Source organism: Hydra viridissima, unplaced genomic scaffold (assembly GCF_058129835.1).
Source record: "Hydra viridissima isolate aposymbiotic clone 2 unplaced genomic scaffold, HvirCarnegie_v1 scaffold_8, whole genome shotgun sequence".
In the NCBI taxonomy this organism is placed as follows: domain Eukaryota; kingdom Metazoa; phylum Cnidaria; class Hydrozoa; order Anthoathecata; family Hydridae; genus Hydra; species Hydra viridissima.
In genome coordinates this window covers 1,327,738-1,348,820 of record NW_028324307.1, presented here as the reverse complement: position 1 = coordinate 1,348,820, position 21,083 = coordinate 1,327,738, and the positions used below count along the sequence as shown (strand labels likewise).

The 21,083-nt window shown below is 30.0% G+C and overlaps 3 protein-coding genes across 7 annotated transcripts in view; 2 read left to right on the top strand and 1 right to left on the bottom strand.

The window, feature by feature from the left end:
- Positions 1–8,755, top strand: part of LOC145186849 (D-2-hydroxyglutarate dehydrogenase, mitochondrial-like) — a 17,809-nt gene extending 9,054 nt beyond the window's left edge. Inside the window, exons 4-18 of one of the 2 annotated variants that reach the window (XM_090095480.1) lie at positions 668–708; positions 888–968; positions 1,276–1,375; positions 5,199–5,292; positions 5,379–5,436; positions 6,013–6,101; positions 6,212–6,305; positions 6,402–6,532; positions 6,789–6,866; positions 6,939–7,010; positions 7,091–7,199; positions 7,445–7,528; positions 7,658–7,785; positions 7,887–7,927; positions 8,680–8,755. In XM_090095480.1, the coding sequence (XP_089951606.1) occupies positions 668–708; positions 888–968; positions 1,276–1,375; positions 5,199–5,292; positions 5,379–5,436; positions 6,013–6,101; positions 6,212–6,305; positions 6,402–6,532; positions 6,789–6,866; positions 6,939–7,010; positions 7,091–7,199; positions 7,445–7,528; positions 7,658–7,785; positions 7,887–7,922 (1,195 nt within the window). In that variant the 3' untranslated portion in view covers positions 7,923–7,927; positions 8,680–8,755. Of the gene's footprint in view, positions 1–667; positions 709–887; positions 969–1,275; positions 1,376–5,198; positions 5,293–5,378; positions 5,437–6,012; positions 6,102–6,211; positions 6,306–6,401; positions 6,533–6,788; positions 6,867–6,938; positions 7,011–7,090; positions 7,200–7,444; positions 7,529–7,657; positions 7,786–7,886; positions 8,250–8,679 lie in introns of those variants that run through there. The other variant, XM_090095479.1, reaches the window with a different exon arrangement.
- On the top strand, positions 8,680–15,089 carry LOC145186603 (DNA mismatch repair protein Msh3-like). Of its 3 annotated transcripts, none has more exons than XM_090095476.1 (7): positions 8,680–8,757; positions 9,947–10,390; positions 10,484–10,578; positions 10,766–10,908; positions 10,991–12,757; positions 13,855–14,185; positions 14,491–15,089. In XM_090095476.1, exons 1-7 carry the CDS (start codon positions 8,680–8,682, stop codon positions 14,573–14,575), a joined length of 2,943 nt encoding a protein of 980 aa, XP_089951602.1. In that variant the 3' UTR covers positions 14,576–15,089. The 3 variants fall into 3 exon arrangements, with proteins under 3 accessions (XP_089951602.1, XP_089951603.1, XP_089951604.1); XM_090095477.1 differs by having other exon boundaries at positions 10,464–10,578; XM_090095478.1 differs by lacking the exons at positions 8,680–8,757; positions 9,947–10,390 and having other exon boundaries at positions 10,484–10,574.
- On the bottom strand, positions 14,181–21,083 carry LOC145186604 (neuronal calcium sensor 1-like). Of its 2 annotated transcripts, XM_090095482.1 has the most exons (11): positions 21,033–21,083; positions 20,845–20,906; positions 20,199–20,321; positions 19,978–20,046; positions 19,795–19,907; positions 19,594–19,663; positions 19,230–19,300; positions 19,010–19,117; positions 18,816–18,911; positions 18,673–18,735; positions 14,766–14,975 (listed from the first exon to the last, which is right to left on the bottom strand). In XM_090095482.1, exons 2-11 carry the CDS (start codon positions 20,885–20,887, stop codon positions 14,766–14,768), a joined length of 966 nt encoding a protein of 321 aa, XP_089951608.1. In that variant the 5' UTR covers positions 20,888–20,906; positions 21,033–21,083. The 2 variants fall into 2 exon arrangements, with proteins under 2 accessions (XP_089951609.1, XP_089951608.1); XM_090095483.1 differs by having other exon boundaries at positions 14,181–15,048; positions 20,845–21,069.

The window sequence follows — 21,083 nt, the reverse complement described above, 5'->3', positions numbered from 1 at the left end:
CTTAGTTTAATTTGTTGTTATAAAACAACCCAGCGCATGAAAGGGTTAACCAAAGTCCTTTGATATAAAATAATTCTGTTTTACTATTTTTTAAAATATTTTTTTAATAACTTCATTGTCAGTTCATCAATTGTCATTCCAAAAAAAATCCAGACTTCCATTTAACTTATTCCAGTCATTAAATTTATTATATTTTCTTGATTTTAATTAGTAATCAAATATCTATTATTCCATTTGACATTTTAAAAGTTTGACAAATTAACAGATATTAAAAAATCTGCACCCATGCTTCCTGATTTCAATGTACCAATCCTCACCCTTTACAAATGAGTGCTCTAAAGTGAAATATTTTTTTTATGTAATAAAAAGCTTAACTTTTTAGTTTTTTAAAATTTTTGAACTAATTAACAGCAGTGTGCAAGCTATTTTGGTTGTATTGTAAATCAAGAATTTTTAATAAAGTTAATGGCTTAAAAGTGTCAGATGGAAGACTGTATATATAGTTGAAAGATAAATCAAGATATATTCATGACGTTAATGTGTTGTCAGACGGAAGACTAGAAAAGTGGTTGTTAGTCAAAAAAAAAAAAAAAAAAAAGGCTTATTGAAAGTCTGTTTTAATATCTTTGCTTTTCTTCATTTTTACCTCTGTAAAAATCATTTTTAGGCTTGCGTTGTGTCCCCAGGGTGGAAACACAGGGCTCGTTGGTAAATAAAAGAAACCTTTTTTTTTTGTTTAATTTAAACATTTAAAATGGTAGCAAAAGTTGTGGAAGTTATTTTCCCAGAACATTTTTTCTTAATTTTAAATCTTTTTTTTTAACTTTTAAAATCTCAAAGAAAATAAATAGTTTTTGAGAATTTAAAATGTCATTACCATTTTTTAGGTGGAAGTGTTCCTGTATTTGATGAAATTATTTTGTCTTTTTCTCTCATGAATCAAATTAAGAGTATTGATGCAGTTTCAGGTTGTTTTTTGAAAATGAATTTACATAAAATACTATTTGCTTATTTTATTCTTTATAGTATGTTAAAAGTTGAAACTTCAATATGGTTTTATAAAATGTGGTTGTATATGGTTTACATATAATAATTGGAATGGTTTTTATTTTCATAATATTTTTGCCACCTCAAATGTAGCTGCAGAAACTAATACATTATTTTACAATTTCATTTTCTTCAAACTAATAATTTATTTTACAACTAAAGAAAATTTTTATTTGTCAATATTTTTGTGTTTGTCAATATTGAGGAACTTTCTCCTTTGCTATCAAGGTACTGTTGTCTGTCAGTCTGGAGTAGTCCTTGAACACCTTGATAACTGCTTATATGAACATGGATTGATGATTCCTTTAGATCTTGGTGCAAAAGGGAGGTAATTTTTTCTTTTAAGCTACTACTTTTGCTAACAATTTTTTTAATTATGAATTGAAAAAAAATGATTAAGAAAAAAAGCTAAAAGCTCTTAAAAGACAAATTAAACTGTTTTCATCATTTGAAAGCAGTTAATTGCTTTTACACTTCACCCAAATGTTTAAAGGCATCATTTTATTAGTTCAAGCAATAACACTTAGTATTGACTATAAAATTATCTTGAGATATGAAATTCATGAGCTTATATATATATATATATATATATATATATATATATATATATATATATATATATATATATATATATATATATATATATATATATATGTATGTATATATATATATATATATATATATATATATATATATGTATGTATATATATATATATATATATATATATATATATATATATATGTATATATGTATATATATATATATATGTATGTATGTATATGTATATGTATATATTGATGATGATGATGATGATGATGATGATGATGATGATGATGATGATGATGATGATGATGATGATGATGATGATGATGATGATGATGATGATGATGATGATGATGATGATGATGATGATGATGATGATGATGATGATGATGATGATGATGATGATGATGATGATGATGATGATGATGATGATGATGATGATGATGATGATGATGATGATGATGATGATGATGATGATGATGATGATGATGATGATGATGATGATGATGATGATGATGATGATGATGATGATGATGATGATGATGATGATGATGATGATGATGATGATGATGATGATGATGATGATGATGATGATGATGATGATGATGATGATGATGATGATGATGATGATGATGATGATGATGATGATGATGATGATGATGATGATGATGATGATGATGATGATGATGATGATGATGATGATGATGATGATGATGATGATGATGATGATGATGATGATGATGATGATGATGATGATGATGATGATGATGATGATGATGATGATGATGATGATGATGATGATGATGATGATGATGATGATGATGATGATGATGATGATGATGATGATGATGATGATGATGATGATGATGATGATGATGATGATGATGATGATGATGATGATGATGATGATGATGATGATGATGATGATGATGATGATGATGATGATGATGATGATGATGATGATGATGATGATGATGATGATGATGATGATGATGATGATGATGATGATGATGATGATGATGATGATGATGATGATGATGATGATGATGATGATGATGATGATGATGATGATGATGATGATGATGATGATGATGATGATGATGATGATGATGATGATGATGATGATGATGATGATGATGATGATGATGATGATGATGATGATGATGATGATGATGATGATGATGATGATGATGATGATGATGATGATGATGATGATGATGATGATGATGATGATGATGATGATGATGATGATGATGATGATGATGATGATGATGATGATGATGATGATGATGATGATGATGATGATGATGATGATGATGATGATGATGATGATGATGATGATGATGATGATGATGATGATGATGATGATGATGATGATGATGATGATGATGATGATGATTTTTGTTAAATTCTAAAGTTAACAACCAGATTGCAACAGTAATAGAAATTATTAGATATGTGATGGTCTGAAATTATCATCAAGTGGTACATTCTTAACTATGACTGTTAAGGCAAAAGAAAGAAGTCAAAGTTCAAATCTCTGAATTTTTTAAATTTAAAACTCGATATATAACTTAAGTTGAGGACTTTGGTTTGACTGTTACATTTTAAATTGTTGCTCTGTTCTGCTCAATCAATGAGAAAAGTATTCACTTCTATGCTGAACATGTAATAGAGGCATATATTATTGATGCTCTTAGAACTACAAAAGAAAAACCAAAAATAATGTTTGTTTAACAAAATAAAGTAAAATGATTATTATTGTTATGCACACTAATATGGCTTAAATTGAAACATTTTTGACTTATCAATAACTTGTGTTACCACCTCTTGATGTTATTACAGCCTGTTAGCACTGTGACATACTTTCAATTAGAGATCTAATATTTCTTGAGGGATATCTTCCCACACGCAGATAAGACTTTATTGCAGCTCATATAGGTTGTTAGGTGGTGAATATTGGCTTCTAAAACAGTGTCCCATTGCCAAAGTTACTCTATTGGGTTCATATCTGGACTGCAAGCTGGCCACTCCAGTATTCAGTAACTATGTGCAGTATGTGGTCTAGAATTATCCTGCATAAGAAGGAACCCATCTCCAATGTACAGTACAAAACGTACCACAAAAGGTTCTAAAATATCTGCTAGGTATCGTTGAGAAGTCAGACATCCACCATCAATAATAAAAAGTTCTGCGTGAGCTGTTAAATATATTCCGCCCCATACCATCAATGAGCCGCCTCTATATAAACTGGTTTCTCGAATGTTACAAGCGAAATATCTTTCACTTGGTCTTCTGTACACTCTTGAGCAGCAATCAGAACATACATGACAAAACCTTGAATCTGTTAATAAGACCTGTCCCCAATCATATATTTCCCAATTCATATGCCTCCTTGCCAAAGTCAGTATGTTTCTTCAGTGATTTACAGATAATCTGGGACTAGTAGCTGCTGCCTGTGGTCATAAATTTAAAGCATGAAGTCTTCTTCTTATGGTATCTTGACTAACAGCAGTTCCATGAACCTCAGCAGTTGTATTTGGAGACTTCGTACAGTATTGAACCATTCTCTCAGTGTTCGAAGCAATAGAGATCGGTCCTCCAAGGCATTGGTACCTTGTAGTCTGTCTTGGCCAATTCATCTAGCATGATCATTGGTCATGCTAGACTTTTATATGAGACACTCCAAATCTTCTACCAAGTTGGCGATTTGTTAATCCTTCATTGGACAAAGTAACAATTACAACACATTCATCATGACTTAAATTTCGTCTAGAATGCTGCATTGCAAACAGATATGTTACTCAAATGACAGTTATCTTTTCTACTGTTAAAACAATTTAAAACCAATACATACTTTTCTTTTAGAAGTGAGGTTTTTCTTTTAGAAGTGAGGTAAAACATGTTACTTATGAGAAGTTGCTATAATTTCAAAATTAGATAAGGGAAACAGAATAAAACCTAAAAAAGGTGTAACAAACATTATCATGTAATTAATAAATCTGAGAAATGCATAATATTTTTTAAAATAAGTCGGAATTTGTAAGTGGTGCATTAATTTTGCTGTTAAGTGTGTGTGTGTGTCTATATATATATATATATATATATATATATATATATATATATATATATATATATATATATATATATATACACACACACATATATATGTATATATACATATGTATATATGTATATATATACACACATATATATATGTATATATATGTATATATGCATATGTATATGTATATATATATATATATATATTCATACATACATGCATAAGAGCTTTAATACTTTAAAGTGAACTCTAAAAATCATGAAACAAAAAAATTCTTTAACACTTGTAGTGATGGGGTAATGTTCTTGAATGTAATATTCTGTAAAAATTTTTCTAACAATTGTAATAAATATATGTGTTTATGTTACACAAGTATGATCTCAGTTGTAGCCTCAGGTCATTTATTAAAAGATTGTTTCCAGAGGTGTGTGTTATGTAGCCCTCTAAACAAAAAAAAATTCATAAGAGATAACATATATTTAGTAACATTCATATTATAAAATTTCTTTGTAATTTTTTTTTTCCTTTTTTTTTTCCTTTTAGCTGCCATGTTGGCGGCAATGTATCAACAAATGCTGGGGGTCTTCGATTTTTAAGATATGGTTCACTTCATTCAACTGTCCTAGGAGTTGAAGCTGTATATAATTTTTTTCCAAAACCTTTCTTTAAATACAAGCAAATCAGGAATATGATTTTAGACATTTTCTTTTTCAAAATACTTAGGTGCTGGCTGATGGAACAATTCTTGATTGTTTATCTACTCTCAAAAAAGATAACACTGGTAAAACATTATGTATATGTTCATATATATATACATTTATTATCATATATGTATATATATATATATGATAACACTTGTTTCTTGTGATAACACTTGTATCTCATTGTTTCTAGTGATAACACTGGTAAAACATTTTGTATAACATTGTTTCTAGTGATAACACTGGTATCTCAAATCTCTGGCTCAAAACTCAAATTTCTCAGTTTCTTTTACATAACTCTCATTTTAGATTAAAATTTCATGTTTACTTTTTGTAAAAATTTGACTGATGCAAAAAAGTTTTTTCTAAGAAAGAGGAAGAAGAAAAAGATTGGATTAGTGGCAACCTTCTTCTTATCTGCTGGCAAAATTTGAGAAAATTAAAATTGAAAATTAACAAAGAAAAAAAATTTTTTTTGGAACCTTAATGATATGATTCTCCCAAACAGATAGTATATTTCCTATATACTCTTTTCTATTTCCTACGTATTCTTCTCTATGCTAATTCATCAAAATTTTTTTTTTCATTATGAAGTGTTTAAATATTACTTGGTCTTAATTTTTCATACATCTTACTGGTATTACTTTTACACTCAGGGTATGACCTTAAGCAGTTGTTTATCGGATCAGAGGGTACACTAGGGTTGGTTACTGGTGTCTCATTTGCCTGTCCGCCCAGACCTAAGGTATAAAGTTTATGGTTAAGAATTTTACATTCTGCTGTATTTTTTTGATTTTGTGAGTTGTTGTTAAATTGTTTTTGATATAGTAAAACAAGTTGGTTTTTATTTTCAAGTCTGTTAACCTTGCCTTGCTGGGTATTAATTCCTTTGAAGATATTCAAAAAGTTTATCTTAATGCTAAGTCAATGTTGGGAGAAATACTTTCAGGTGATTGTGAGAAATTTGTACTATTTGTGACAATTCAAGAAAAGCTGTGGTCAAACATTTTAGAAATGAAAATAAAATTCTTAAAATCTATTTTAGCTTTTGAGTTTTTTGACCAATCATGTGCACAGGCTGTTCATGAAAATCTTAAATTCAGGACTCCAATATCAGAGCACCCTTTCTATGTCCTTGTGGAAACCTCAGGTTCAAATGTTGAACATGATACAGAGGTTGGTGTTTTTATCCTTTTTTTAGTAATCTTAAAAACAGATCTAGATAAAAATGCATGAAAGATGATCTAGATCAGGTCGTCTGTCTTGCATTTGGCTGGAGAAAAGGAAAAATAACCTTTAAGTTGGTATATTCAATATACCAACTTCATATACTTGTATATTCATATAATTTCACATTCAACATAATATACTTGTATATTCCTATAATTTCACATTCAACATAATATACTTGTAAATTCTTTTATTAAATTAGAAATTAAGTGCGTTCTTGGAGCATATCATGGAAGAAAATATTGCTATGGATGGAACATTAGCTACTGAACCTTCAAAGGTGAAAACTGTTGTTTTTTATAATGACAAGTTACATCTAACTGTCTTTTATCATTTTAACAAATCACTTTAGATTAAAGAAATTTGGACAATTCGGGAGAATATTGCCACAGCTTTGCTGCATGATGGGGATGGTTGCTTTAAAGTATTCTAAATTATTTACTTTTTTTTGGCTCTAAATATCTGTCTGAAACAGAAATTTTTGTATTTTCACTTTTCTTTCAGTATGATATATCTCTTCCAGTAAAGTATATGTATGACATAGTAAATATTCTGAAAGAAAAGTTTCAAGATCGCACAAACAGAATTGTAGGCTATGGTCATTTTGGAGATGGTGAGATGATTTCATGGGTTTTTTTATTTTATTATTTCAAAACACTTACTAAAAATTTATGAATAAAATTTACACAAAATTAAACTGGCAATCAAACTAGTTTTTGGGCAAACAAATTAAATGCAGAACATATTTTTTTCATATGCTATAGGTTTTATCTATACTTTATATGGTTTGTGTTTTATGTATGTATATTTCTATTATATGCTTCTATTTATTACTTATAGTATGTTTTGCATATATAGGAAATCTCCATTTGAATGTTGTGGCACCTACATATGATAAAGAGTTACTGTCAAAAATTGAACCAATCATTTTTGAATATACAGGTTAGTTATTAGTTTTAATATATAATTTTATAATTCTGACAAAAATTATTTTGATAAACTAAATCCAAAAATTAATACAAATGATGTGAAATATTCCTTAGCCCTTTATGGTATATTACTACATTACAGCTTTACACAAAGGAAGCATCAGTGCAGAGCATGGAATTGGGTTCAAAAAGCCTAAACATATGCATTATTCACGATCAAATGAAGCTATCACTTTGATGCGCAATTTGAAAAATTTAATGGATCCCAAAGTAATTTTTTTAAATTTAACAGATTCAAAAGTAATTAAAAGTTTCCTTGGAAAAGGTTTTTTTTTTAAATATCTACATTTTTTTTTTTTTTTTTTTTTCAGGGAATCCTAAATCCATATAAAGTTATCCCGAAATAAAGTTGGTAATCAAAAAAATTGTTCTTATTTCAAAAAAAAAAAAAAAGTGAATTCTGTTGAAAGAATGAAAAGAATCTTTTCTATGATTTTGTTTCTTGTTTTTTGTTTTTTTTTAATGGTGTGAATTTGAAAAAAACAATTTGAAACTTCCCATGTTTTCAATATGTGGCGTATGTGTTAACCATTGATAGTAACTATATATATTTTTTATAAACCAAATTTATATAACAAATTATATACCATTTATGTAACAAATTATCCTCCTTTATAGTAAGTGAAACTTGTAGTTATGTTACAAAATAAATTCAATTGAATTTCTTTTTCTTAGCTTTGAGTTTAAAAATCTGTTTTTGTTGCTGTTTTTATTTTTTTTTTTTTAAGTCAAAAAAATTTTCTCTGAAGAGAAGCGCTTTAGTAACCAATAGTTACTAAAGTTAGTAATCAATAGTTAACTAAAAGAGTAAAAGTATGAAAAAGTTTATAAATATTGATTGAAAATACTAATGCAAGTCTTGACACTAAAATATATATTTCTTTAGCTGAAACTCAAAAGTCATATATGCTTGAAAGACTTGTTGATTGATAATTTTAAGTGTGATTTTTAATTGCTACATTTTTTAAAAAGACTGTCCGCTGACTTTAATTCCCATTAACACCTGTTAAACCAAATGCATTTGAAAAGCATACTTATAGATGTTTCAGTGAATTTTTTTAGTATTTATAGATGATTCATTAAGTTTGTTCGTTTTTCTTTCAGATGAATAAAAAAAGAAAAGTTGTCAGCCATCAAATTTCAAAGTTTTTCAAAGCAGAAAACTTGAAAAAAAGAAAAATTGTAAGTTTTTTTGTGATATCAGAGTAAGATTAGATAGTGTGGAAACTTTAAGATAGATTTAGATAATTACATAACAATTTATTTTTTATAAGGTTTAACCAGTTAGCATACAAACTAAAAAAAAATAGATTAAAATTTATTTTTGCTTTGGTGTTGATTGCCAGGCATAAAATGCAAAACTATATGTTCAGTTACAATATGATTTGTTTTCAAATTAATAGTGTTTGTTCTTCATCCAAATTAAATTTTTATTTCTAAAAATGGTATCACAAAGACAGCAGATTTATTAACTATTACTTTTTATTCGGAACATTAACATTTTTGAATAATCCTGATAAACCTGGTATTCTGTTAAATTACCCTCTGAGATAGTGCACAATACCCTCTGAATCCAACCATACCTTCCTTTACATTAACTTCTTGTTATATTAATACTGACATAACTCACACAGTATGCTTTTTACTGAAGCTCTGCTGGCCCAGAATTGCTTATAACTTTTGTTGGTATTCTAATTTTATTCTCATATATAAATCTGATTTAACGTTGTATCTTTTGCAACATAAATTTATTTTAAACAGTAATGAGATTTCCAAATTTTCATACAAATTAAATTTACATACCACCATACAGCCATACATTTGCTTTTCCCTCATTTCCCTCAACGCCTCATAATATAATGTTTATCTCCTCTCATAAACATTTAAGAATTTTTTGATGTTTTTATCCAGCGTTGAATTAAACAAAAATGTTGAACAGAGAATGTCAGAAAATATTTTTTTTACTAAATATATGAGGTGCATATTTCATTTCAAAAAACTAATAACTATCACAGTTAGCTCAAATGCTAAATAGCTATCTAGGTTTAGCTCAGTTATCTCAATTCAATATGTTTATTTCACTTTTTTGATCTGACGTTTTTGATGCTTGTATCCTAACATTCTTTGCAACCCATCAGTATTGTTGCTTACATGGTAGATAACGATTTGCAGCTTTCATCTATGAACATTTATCGATTGAGGCAAAAAATCATTATTGATAGCTGATAAATGATTATTATTGATAATTGATATATGATAATTATTGCATTAATAAACCTTTATGCCGTCCATACTGCACTGACACCTTTTTCTTGATCACATGAGTATTATCATTGAAGTTTTTGTTTGCATCTTATTATTGATTTAATAGGCAGTTATTGGAGTAGATGACATTAATACTCTTGATAAATCTTTCGATGACTCTGATGAACCTTCAAAAGGGCAGACAAGCAGTAAAAAAGATTTCAAAAAACCTAACACAGTTGGAATAGCTGTAAAAAAATGTGTTCAAAAATTGCAAATCTTTCATGCTGAATCTGGAAATGCAACTTATACAAACACTATGGTAGACTCGAAACTCTATGGAAATAGTAAAGTATCAGAGAGTTTAGATAGTGATAAAAAATTACCATGTCTTGCAACACCAACAAACTCAAACCATAATTATGATGATTTCACTAACTTTCAGCAGCTTTCTCGTATAATCTACACACCTCTAGAAGCTCAAGTTTTGAAAATTAAAGCAGACCATCCAGATTTACTACTTTTTGTGGAGTGTGGATATAAGTACAGATTTTTTGGAAAGGATGCAGAAGTATTTTTTTTTTTTAATTATTATTTGATTATTCTACTCTTAAATGAAGTTAATCATTTTTATGGTTTATAAGGAGAGTTTTGCTCCTTTCAGATAGCAGCAGAAGAGCTTAACATATGTAAAAATATTGACCATAATTTCTTGACAGCAAGTATCCCTGTTCACCGACTTCACATTCATATGAGTAGGTAATACATTTTTATTGAAAAGGTTCAAGTTTATTATATCTAACTTTAGCCGTGAAATAAAAATATTAGATTTTAAATCAACTGGTATAAGTAATTGGATTAATGAACAAGTGAGAAAACAAACAGCTAAATAAATCATCTTAAAAATACTTCATAACTTTAGCAACTTTTGGATTTTTTATTCTAGATTGTTGGAGAGTGGACACAAAGTTGGTGTAGTTACGCAAACTGAGACCTCAGCATTAAAAGCTATGGGTAATAATAAGAATGCACCTTTTAGTAGACAACTTACACACGTCTATACAAAAGCAACATTTTTCAACGTTCAAGGTGATCAACAGATTTTTTATAAGTTAAAATCTCAAAATTTGTTGTGTATAGAGCGTTTATGTATACTTCGTTTTTCCTTTAGAAGGCAATATTATGACAAAAAAAGATACTGGAGATTTTATTTGCAGTATAAGTGAGGATAGAGGCTTTTTCAGTGCGCTATTGGTGAATCCAGCTACATGTGATCTTATATATAATATGAACATGGACACTAATAGTCTTAATTCAATCTTCCATGTTTTAAAACCATGTGAAGTTGTGACTCAAACATGTGGCTTAAAAAAGGCTGCTGAAGAGATAATAAATAGCTATAAAGCAGACAAGACCATTCTAAGAATAGAGAGGTTATGTTACAACAATTCTGACTCTTTAAATGTGTTCTTTGATAGTTTAAAAGTTGATCCTTCTCTAAAAGATTGTGTTTGCTTAATGTATACCTACTTATCTCAGTTTCAGTTGGAGAAAATTTTAGCTTTTTCAACTGGTTACAGATCTTTTTATTCAAATAAGTCTTCTATGAAGCTTGATTGTACATGCATTCAAAATTTAGAACTGTTTAAAAATAACTGGAATAATAAAATTGATGGTTCTTTGTTCTCTGTAATCGATCACACAAAATCAGCTTTTGGGAATAGATTGTTAAAAAATTGGTTACGTGAACCTTTAACAGATGTCAAAGAAATTAACAAACGCCTTGAGGCAGTAAATGAACTCAAAAATGCTTTGCATTTGAAATGTATACATGATATTTGTAAAACACTTCACATGAGTGTAGATCTTGAAAAAGGTTTATCTCTAATTTACAACCAAAGATGTGCACCAAAGCAGTTCTTGAATATTTGTGAAAATTTGGAGAACACTCGAATATTGTTTGTGAATTTTAAAGAAGAGTTTACGTCAAACTTTAAATCGGAATTAATTTTGGATATATGTAGTAAAGTGCCAGATCTTCTTGGCAAAAAAATTTCTGAATTCTTGAAAAAACTTAACAAACATGAAATTATAAACGGGACTAAAGTGGGAGTCTTTACAAATACAATAAACTATCCTCGTCTACACAAATGTGTACAAGAAATTAAAAACATTGAGAATGTACTTGCTTTACACTTGTCAACTGATGTCAAGCGTGTTTTGGGTAATAGAATGCTTGAATACAAAACAATATCAGGAGTTGAGTATGTGATTGAAGTTCGAAATGCCGATGCTAACAATATACCTGAAGACTGGATTAAAGTGTCTGCCACAAAACAGTTTTCAAGGATTCGAACACCTTTCATAGAAGAAAATTTTCAAAAACTTCTTTGTCTACGTGAGACACTATCGATTGCTGCAAATGAAGCATGGGATGATCTACTCCTACAGTTCAAAGGTATTTACAACGAATGTCGAAATGTTGTTTTCCTGTTATCTACGTTAGACTGTTTAATTTCTTTGGCAATTGTAGCTAATGGTGTGGGTTATGTGAGACCAGAGTTCACTGAAAGTACAATAATGATAAAAGATGGGCGACACCCAATCATTGAAACATTTCTAACCAATCAGTTTGTATCAAATGATACATGTCTGCATGAAAAAGAAAAACTCATGCTCATATTTGGACCAAACATGGGTGGGAAAAGTTCTTATGTCAAGCAAGTTGCTTTATGTTGCATAATGGCTCAAATTGGTTGTTTTGTTCCTGCAACATCTGCACGCTTATCTATCTTGGATGGTATATATTGCAGAATGGGAGCAAGCGATAAAATAGCAGGAGGTAAAAGTACCTTTATGGTTGAACTTGAAGAAGCAAGTTACATTATGAAAAATGCTACCCACAACTCACTTGTAATATTTGATGAATTAGGAAGAGGTAAGAAAAATATAATTTATTAGAGCTATATAATAAAGCATAAAAATATATTAAAATGTGTTAATAACATATCGGGAGTTATTGTTCGTTTAAATGCAACGGAAATGGTTTCAATTTTCCCTCGTGAGATGAATTCAAAAGATGTTGAAAAGCACCATATGACGTAATGTCCTAAAGACAGCAAAGAAAGGGGCTTTAGCATGATGACTGGCGACGACAAACACTTCGGCAAAAGACACGGCAAAGTAATTTTCCAGCACAATAACGCCTGACCACGTGTTACTATACCGATTAAAGAAATATTGACAAGCGTGTCTTAGCCCCTTCGCCGTATTCTCCAGAGATTGTTCCTTCTGATTATGTTTTGTTTCAATCGATGTTCTATGGTTTTTATGAGCAACACTTTCCACCATTTTTCAATATCAAATTAAATGGAAAAATTTGGTTAAAAATATTGAAAAATTGTTTGCTTAAAGTATTATGCCGAATGACAAAAAATTTTTAGCAGAAAAATTGCAAGAAATTAAGTTTCTTTAAAATAAAACTTTTTCGAGCAAAATTAGAACGAAAAAGCTTATGATTTGAGCATCCTGCCATCGGAAATTGCGTAAATGCGTAAATTCCGATATGAGAAATAGTTTATAAAGGTGACTCCGAGGTGATTTAAATTTTTTATTTTCCGATATTTTCCGATGGTTAGTGGTGGCTTGCAAAATTTTGCTGTAATTTTGAGAAAACTTCGTAATTATAGATAAATACATCGGAAATACCACAATATTACGAGTTTACACTTTAAATACGATTTATTGTAAAATTACGCGAAAATATCGTACGATAATGCGTAAATCTCGAAATATATCGGAGAGTGCGTGAAATTCTCCCCATCGGCCTCGGACTACATCGCACCTCCGGTGTGATATCATTCCTCACCATCGCATCACATCGGAGTCACATCGGAGTCACCTTTTTAAACTATTTCTCACATCGGAATTTACGCAATTTCCGATGGCGGGATGCTCTACTTATGATGACGATAACGGTGACGATGTAAAAATGACGATGACGATGACATAAATATATTAAATCTTGCATTTAAGGAACAAGCACACACGATGGAACGGCCATTGCGTACGCAACACTCAAATACTTTATTGAGGAAATTCAATCTTTTTTGTTATTTGTCACACACTATCCTACGCTCTCTGAACTTAAGTATAAATATCCTGATTGTTTGAACTTATATCACATGACTTTCATGGACAGCGAACAGGAATCAAACGCGATCGTACTTCTCTACAAGCTAATTAAAGGCGAAGCGAATAGAAGTTATGGTTTAAATGTGGCCAGATTGGCTGGAATAGATGAATCTATTATAAAAAACGCTGCACTTAAGTCTAGTGAGTTAGAAGAAAATGCGACGAAAAAAAGGTATTCTATAATTTTTCTTAAATTAAATCATACATTTTATCCAACCTAATATTTGAGAAAGATTTTTTTTGCCTGCAAAACGGACCCGTCGAAAACAAACCGGCGGTGGTGAATTTTATCTCAATTTTTGTTTCTTTTTTTTTTTAACAACTAAAATGTTGAGTTGCTTTCGAAGAAAAGAGAGGAAAACCTTGTAAAAATGTATAAAATCTTTTGAATAAGCAACCTTACTTAGATACACCTAAAATTTGTAGCAGAACAAAATGTTAAAAATAGCGCTTATATTTTACCTAAATTATTTTTAGGTTGTTAAGAAGTGTGTTTACTCGATCTCAGAGTTCAGATCGCTTGTCAGCTCTTCGGTTTGTACAATCTCAATTGCCCTTGTGATATTTTGTCAAATACAAAACGAACGGTAACCGAAGAGATTAGTTGAAATAATTGATTATCAAAAATCGCTGAATTCGTTTTTACCAGACTTACCCTTTTACACATAAATTTTGATGCACTTAAATCATTTTTACTTCTTCGATAGAAGTTGTACCAAAAAACAAATGTGAACGAAAATGATTGGGAGCATTTACAAAATTGTCGATGCCGAAAGTTGCGACGATGTCGTTTCTGAAGAAAACTTTCTTTGTCGCATAAGATGCCTCTCGTTATAGTTTGGTCCTACCCTCAGCCTGCTCATGTGTTCATTTAGATCTTCGCTGTGCTGACTTGTCATATATGCTGTTTTGAGATGCGTCGAATGAAAAGGTTCACTCAGTACTGCGATCAGCGATTCATTCTAAACGACGCCAGTAGATATGTTATACGATGGTGATCTAATTGTTTTTATACTGTTTTTTGTTATTTTGTTTCTAAAAAAAAAAAGTTTATTTTTTTTTATCGCCAAAGAAAATTTTTTTTTTCTTCACTTAATTGAATTTACAGATCAGACCAAGTGTAGACAAATTTTTATTCAAACAGCTTCGCAAAAATAAAGAAACATGATTTAATTTTTTGCACACATAAAGTACATAGCTATAGAAATTTATTTTATAAGAAAATTATTTTTCGATGTAACCTCCTTTAGCTTTTACCACTCACCATAATCTCTCAGAAACCTGATCAAATGAAGCACGGATGGTTTCTCGTGAAATTTTGTCTCAGCAATCCCCTAAATAAGCTTTAAGCGATGTTACACTTTGGTGAGAGGATGAACATGCATTACTTTCCAAATACTCCGTTGGATTTAAATCTGGTGAAAAGGAAGGCCATAAATCCTTTCACCAGAATCCTGCCATATTGTCGTTGCACCAATTTTGAACTACATTTGTGGTATAAGATGAGGCTCGGTATTTGATGACTCGGTCGGTGGTTGGTGTAACTCGGTCGGTCATTGGTGTGACTAGGTCGGTCATTGGAGAGTGATACTAGTCTCTTTAGACTTCCTATTGATTCAGTTTCAAGTAAAACATGTTGATATATTTTTAAACCCTCTTCGATAAAGATAAGCGGTGTTTTTTTCACCTGTTGAGGTTACATCTGCCCGAACCATTACAGATGCTGGTTTTAGGAGCTGATAAGCTATTTGCTCATTCGTTGAGATGTCTTCTATTCGTTGTGCGTAAATCCGATTGTTCTGATTATGGTGTATTGTTTGCACTGAAAATAATTTCTCATCTGTCCACAGCAAGGGAGGTTGCATGCCATACTTAAACTTATCCAAAGAAGCTTCCTCTACTCAACTTTTGTTCAACTTTTACTCAACCGTTTTGCTTTGGTGGTTTGTGACAGTAGTTGAGCTCTGCTCTTTTGAATGCTGTAAGTCTTAGATCATTTTGTAGCATGGTTTGTATTGTACCTGATATTTGCTGCTGAAGCCAATTACTTCTCTTTTTTTTCTCTTAATTTTTTCTCGAGCGTTCTTGATAAGCTGGTTGTTTTTGATTCAGGGGAGGGGGGGGGGGTTCTTGCCTTTGGATGAGCAGTTTCTCTGTGACATTTTAAGATTTTATAGATACCAGATCGGTTGACAGGAGGCATCAAAGTCTTAATCTTACTATCGTTCTTCCAGTTTGTAACAGAAACTGTCAAAATTATTATTTTCATAATGAATTATTCTTTATAAATTCGAACTGTAAAACGCATAAAAATATTAAATATGAGTATGAAGTTTTACTTAAATACAAAAATGTAAATAGAAAACTCTGTAAGAGTTAAAAAACTAACTTTTAAAAATTGTCTATAGTTTTTTGATCTGATCACCTTGCAATACTCAAAATGGTGCATGAACGAAATAGAAAATAGAAATAACAGGTTCAGGTGTCTATCAAAATTTTACATTTAAAAATCAATCCTTTCCAGGAGAACCATTAAAAAAAAAAAGAAAACCGTTTTGAAATAAAAGTATTTTATGCTTACATCTCAAGAAGTACTGGATAACAAACATTCATTTTTCTGATTAAAGCGCGTAAATTACGCCTTTACGAGAGTCGCAAATAAAATTTGTCAGTAAAAAAATTAAGTTTTTTAGTTTTGCAACTTAAAGTTTTTAAATATTGTTAATTTTTTGTTGTTGTTGAAAATTTTAATAAAATCAAATTTTTGGTTGTTTCATTTTACAATTGCAAAGCTCGATATCCTTAAAGATGAATTGTACAAGTTTTATCAAAATAACTCTCATTTATCAAACAAGCGGTAACATGAGAGCGGTAGACCGGCGACCTAAGGTAACAGATCAAAAATTTAAAAAAATTCAATCATCGTTTGGTTGCACCCATCGATGCACCCACCTATGCTCAAATAATTTTTAGCATTAAACGTAGACTGCATGACAGTCAATAAAACACGCTTCTGCTTGCAAAATCTTTGAAATAGCGAACAGGTTTATTAATCACCGGAAGACACCGGAAATTTATAGATTGATTACACTTCGGTCGGCAAAGTTGAAAATTATAGTTCACTCATTAATTTGGCTATGCTGAATCCATTTATCTGATTTTTTATACCGTACACTGTTTTAGTAGGTGAAAACTTTAAAATTAAGTTTAAAATTTGGCTAAGAAAATATAAAAGCAACATGAAATAATAATTTTAATTTAATTTCTCTTTTTTTTAATTAAGACTGCATATTCATTTTAAAGATTATTTTCCAGATACAGACCCTTAAGATGAAAGTAGCTCATTTTTGAAATAAGATACTTTCATCTAAAGTTTTTGTATCTGGAAAGTAATCTTTAAAATTTCATCAATTTTTGCTATTTTGCTGTTGTCGCAGTTTTTTTTGCTGAAGCCCGAATTAGTTTTAAGTTTTTTTAGAAGTTATGATTAGTTTTACACATAAAATCTTCCACACCCTTCCACATCACACCCTTCCACATCACACCCTTCCACAAAACACCCAAACCAATTTTTTTTTTTTAAAAGATTTTAATCCATGGTATTATCCAAATGCTTATCTGCTAATGCTGTAGTTGAAAACTCACGTAACAAACTTGAAATACTTCTGAGAAAACGATGCGTTGTATAAAAAAACCAAATATCGTATTTCGATTCAAAAAGGTTTTGTGACGTGACAAAAAGGTTTTGTGACGTGACAAAAAAGATTTGTAACGTGACAAAGGTAGTTTAAAGATTTAACCAAAAGTATCATTGGTTTGATGTAACAGTGCCACAAACAACATCAAAAAAACATTTTTTTTGAACTTTGAAGGGCTTTTTGAAAAACTGTTAAGTGATGTAACAATTTGGTCTTCAGATTTTGATTTAGCATTTTCAAATTGACAAAAATCATCCATCAAAGTAAATAGGGAGACTTCACAACACCCTTCAGCTTAAGTGCTTCGAAAACGCAGTGTTAAAAAAACTAATGTTGTGACACTGAACAAATATAAATGAGAAAAATTACTTATATTATACAAAATAAAAAATCTGCAAATTAAAAAAAAAAATAAAGGGATTTCATTAGGTAAAACCTGTTTTTTAAAAAGACGCAGTGTTGTTGAAGATGTTTAAGCATAAAGTAAGGGTCTGCGTATCGCTTCATTTCCATATCGTTATCATATCAATATGGTATCGGAAAAAAAAAAGTGTCATCGGAATGATTACGACGTAACATCGTTACAAAAATTTTAACCGGTATTGTAGTTAGTTTAAATCTCGGTATATACCGAACTCTCGTCATTCCGATGATCTTTTTTTTCCGATTTCATATCGGAATGATAACGGTATGGAAATGAAACGATACGCAGACCCTTAGCATAAAGGTTTCACAACCAAAAGGATCAATTTATTGTTTGAATTATCGAGTAAAAATTTATTGTATTACTCGAGTAAAAATCAATTGTTTGAATTATCGAGTAAAAATTTATTGTTTGAATTATTCGAGTAAAAACTTGAGTTCTGTAATAGTACAATAACAAAAAATTTTTTTTTTTAAATTTGAATCAAAGGATTAAAATTTCAGATGATTCAAGATAAAAACGATTGCTTTTACTTACTTTTAAAGAGATGTCAATAAACTCCCCCTCACTGATAAACCCATCTTTATTCACATCAAGAATCTAAATAAAAATGTGAAAGAATGTATTTTAGTTACACTGCTTATAATGCATTATAATTAGCTCAAATGGTTGCAAATTACCTTGAATAATTCGTCAACGTGAAAATTTACTTCGGCATCGCTATTGTTTTTACTTTTTTGTAAAGCGTAAATTCCGGACGCGACCGTAAACAGTTCCTGAAACAAAACTTTTGAAACATGTACAACATTTCTTTTTCTAGGCAAGGGAAGAAGAAAGGGTTGGGGGAGGGAATTTGCACTTTAATAATGCTTACATCTCTTCCTATTAACCCATTTCCGTCTAAATCGTAAAGTCTAAAAGCCCAACGCAATTTATCTGCACATGTTCCGTGTAAGCATCTTGATAAGCCAATCACAAAATCCTAAGGTAAATTTTTAATAAATTTGAAGAGATTAAGACGAATCTGTAACATACAAATAAAATTTTTTGATATTTAATGTTTGAAGGATCCTGAAAAAAAAACTTTTAATTACCTCGAAGTTGAGCTTTCCTCTATTTGATCTATCGAACGAAGTAAAGAGCCGTTCTGCGTACACTGTTGGGTCTAAAGGGAATTAGGTTTAAAGCAATTAAAATATTTTTACGCGTTAATTAAATGTTATTATCTCTCAGTAGTTTTTCAACATTCTTAAGTTTACAAAGTTATTTTTTTTGTTTTTACACGATGACGCGATAAATTCTTTTTTTCAAATGTAACCGTTTGATTTTTTTCGAAACGATTTTCAAACCTCTACTCTTTTTTACATCTCTTTTTATCGGTGATTTTTTTAAAGTAGTTTAAAAAATTACTTTTAGGAGTTAGGAATTAATTTTGAACTTGATTTGAAAAATATTTACCCCCGTCTGGATAAAGTAAATATTGTATTGATATAAAGGTATTACGGTCAATTAATCCTGATGACCATTCCTAAAAAAAAATGTAAAATAGTGGACTACTTTTAAAACTGAAGAGAAAATACACACCACACCACCACCACACACACACACACATGCACGCACATACAAACACAAACAAACATAGAAAAGAAACAGGCTTACTGTTTTAAAGCCCCGGTACATTCTTTGTAGTTCCTCTTTTGTAAAATCAGTCTCTTCCAACAAACCTTCCAAACCGAGCGGAGGAAATTCAATGATTTCAACGTTTTCTAAACCTAAAATAATACTTAATGCAATCGCACATGCTTAAGGAAATTCCCGAAATCTCAAACAGGATTTTCTTACTTGATATTGCACTCATGGTTGATAATTTTCGAAGCCGATTGTCGTGTACGTAACGCCGAAAACAAGCTTCTAAAAAAGTAAATGTCTATGATGTCAAAATGAAGGGATGGAGTTTTTAGCGTTATAAGTTCGTTTAACTTTTTCAAAAAATTTAAAAAATCAAATTTTCGAAATAAAATTGCTGTTGGTGATGAAAACTGAATGTTGTTGTTTTTACTCACGAAATAAGTTACGGAACGATTTCCTCAAAGGGTGTAAACTGTTGGTCTTCTGATTATCTCTATCTACACTAGGTGTTTGAAGTCTATTTCTTGACTCTGACGCTCGCAACCCACCACAATTAGCTTAAATATATGGCATAAAAGCAGTATCAATGAAATAATTTGAATATTTTTAATCTTCACAATATTAGAGTTCTTAACAAAACAAACAAAGAAAGAGAAAAAAGATCTCGTTTGACAGCCAACTTTTTCATTTATTTTATTCTAAAAGGGTTTTATATACGATTTTTCTTACTAAATATATATAAATATACGTGTACTTTATTTAACGAAGCAAATTAAACAGGTTTTAAATTTCAGTTCAGCTTTTAAAATCAAGCTTCAGTTCGTCATGCAACATCCTTATTTTTTCTACTTTTTATTGTAGAACATGTTATTTTGTACCAATACCCAAATAACTTTTGGTCTTTGATATTCATTGCTTAATTAGAATTATGTATATTTATAGATGTCTTTTGTACGGTATCTATGAATTTTGAAGATTTATATCTTCAAAGTTCATATATACTCGTAGGTATGTATGGTTTAAATAACATTTATTATGTAAAGAAAAAAAAAAAAAAAAAAAAAATAAACTTTGATATACCTGATTGATCTGGAAGAAAACACCTGAAAAAAACCAAACCCATTTAGTGATTATTTTTCAACCTAAAGCAAGAATGTCTATCAAATGAGAAGCTGAAGTTTATTTTTAAAAATAGTAGCTTCGCATTAATGTATTTATTTATTTTTCTGGAAAATTAAAAATAAAAATTTATTTTCTTAATAACTGACGAAGCTTCATGTCAAAGGTTTCTCTTTGCAAACAAGTACGGCTTTCCACAT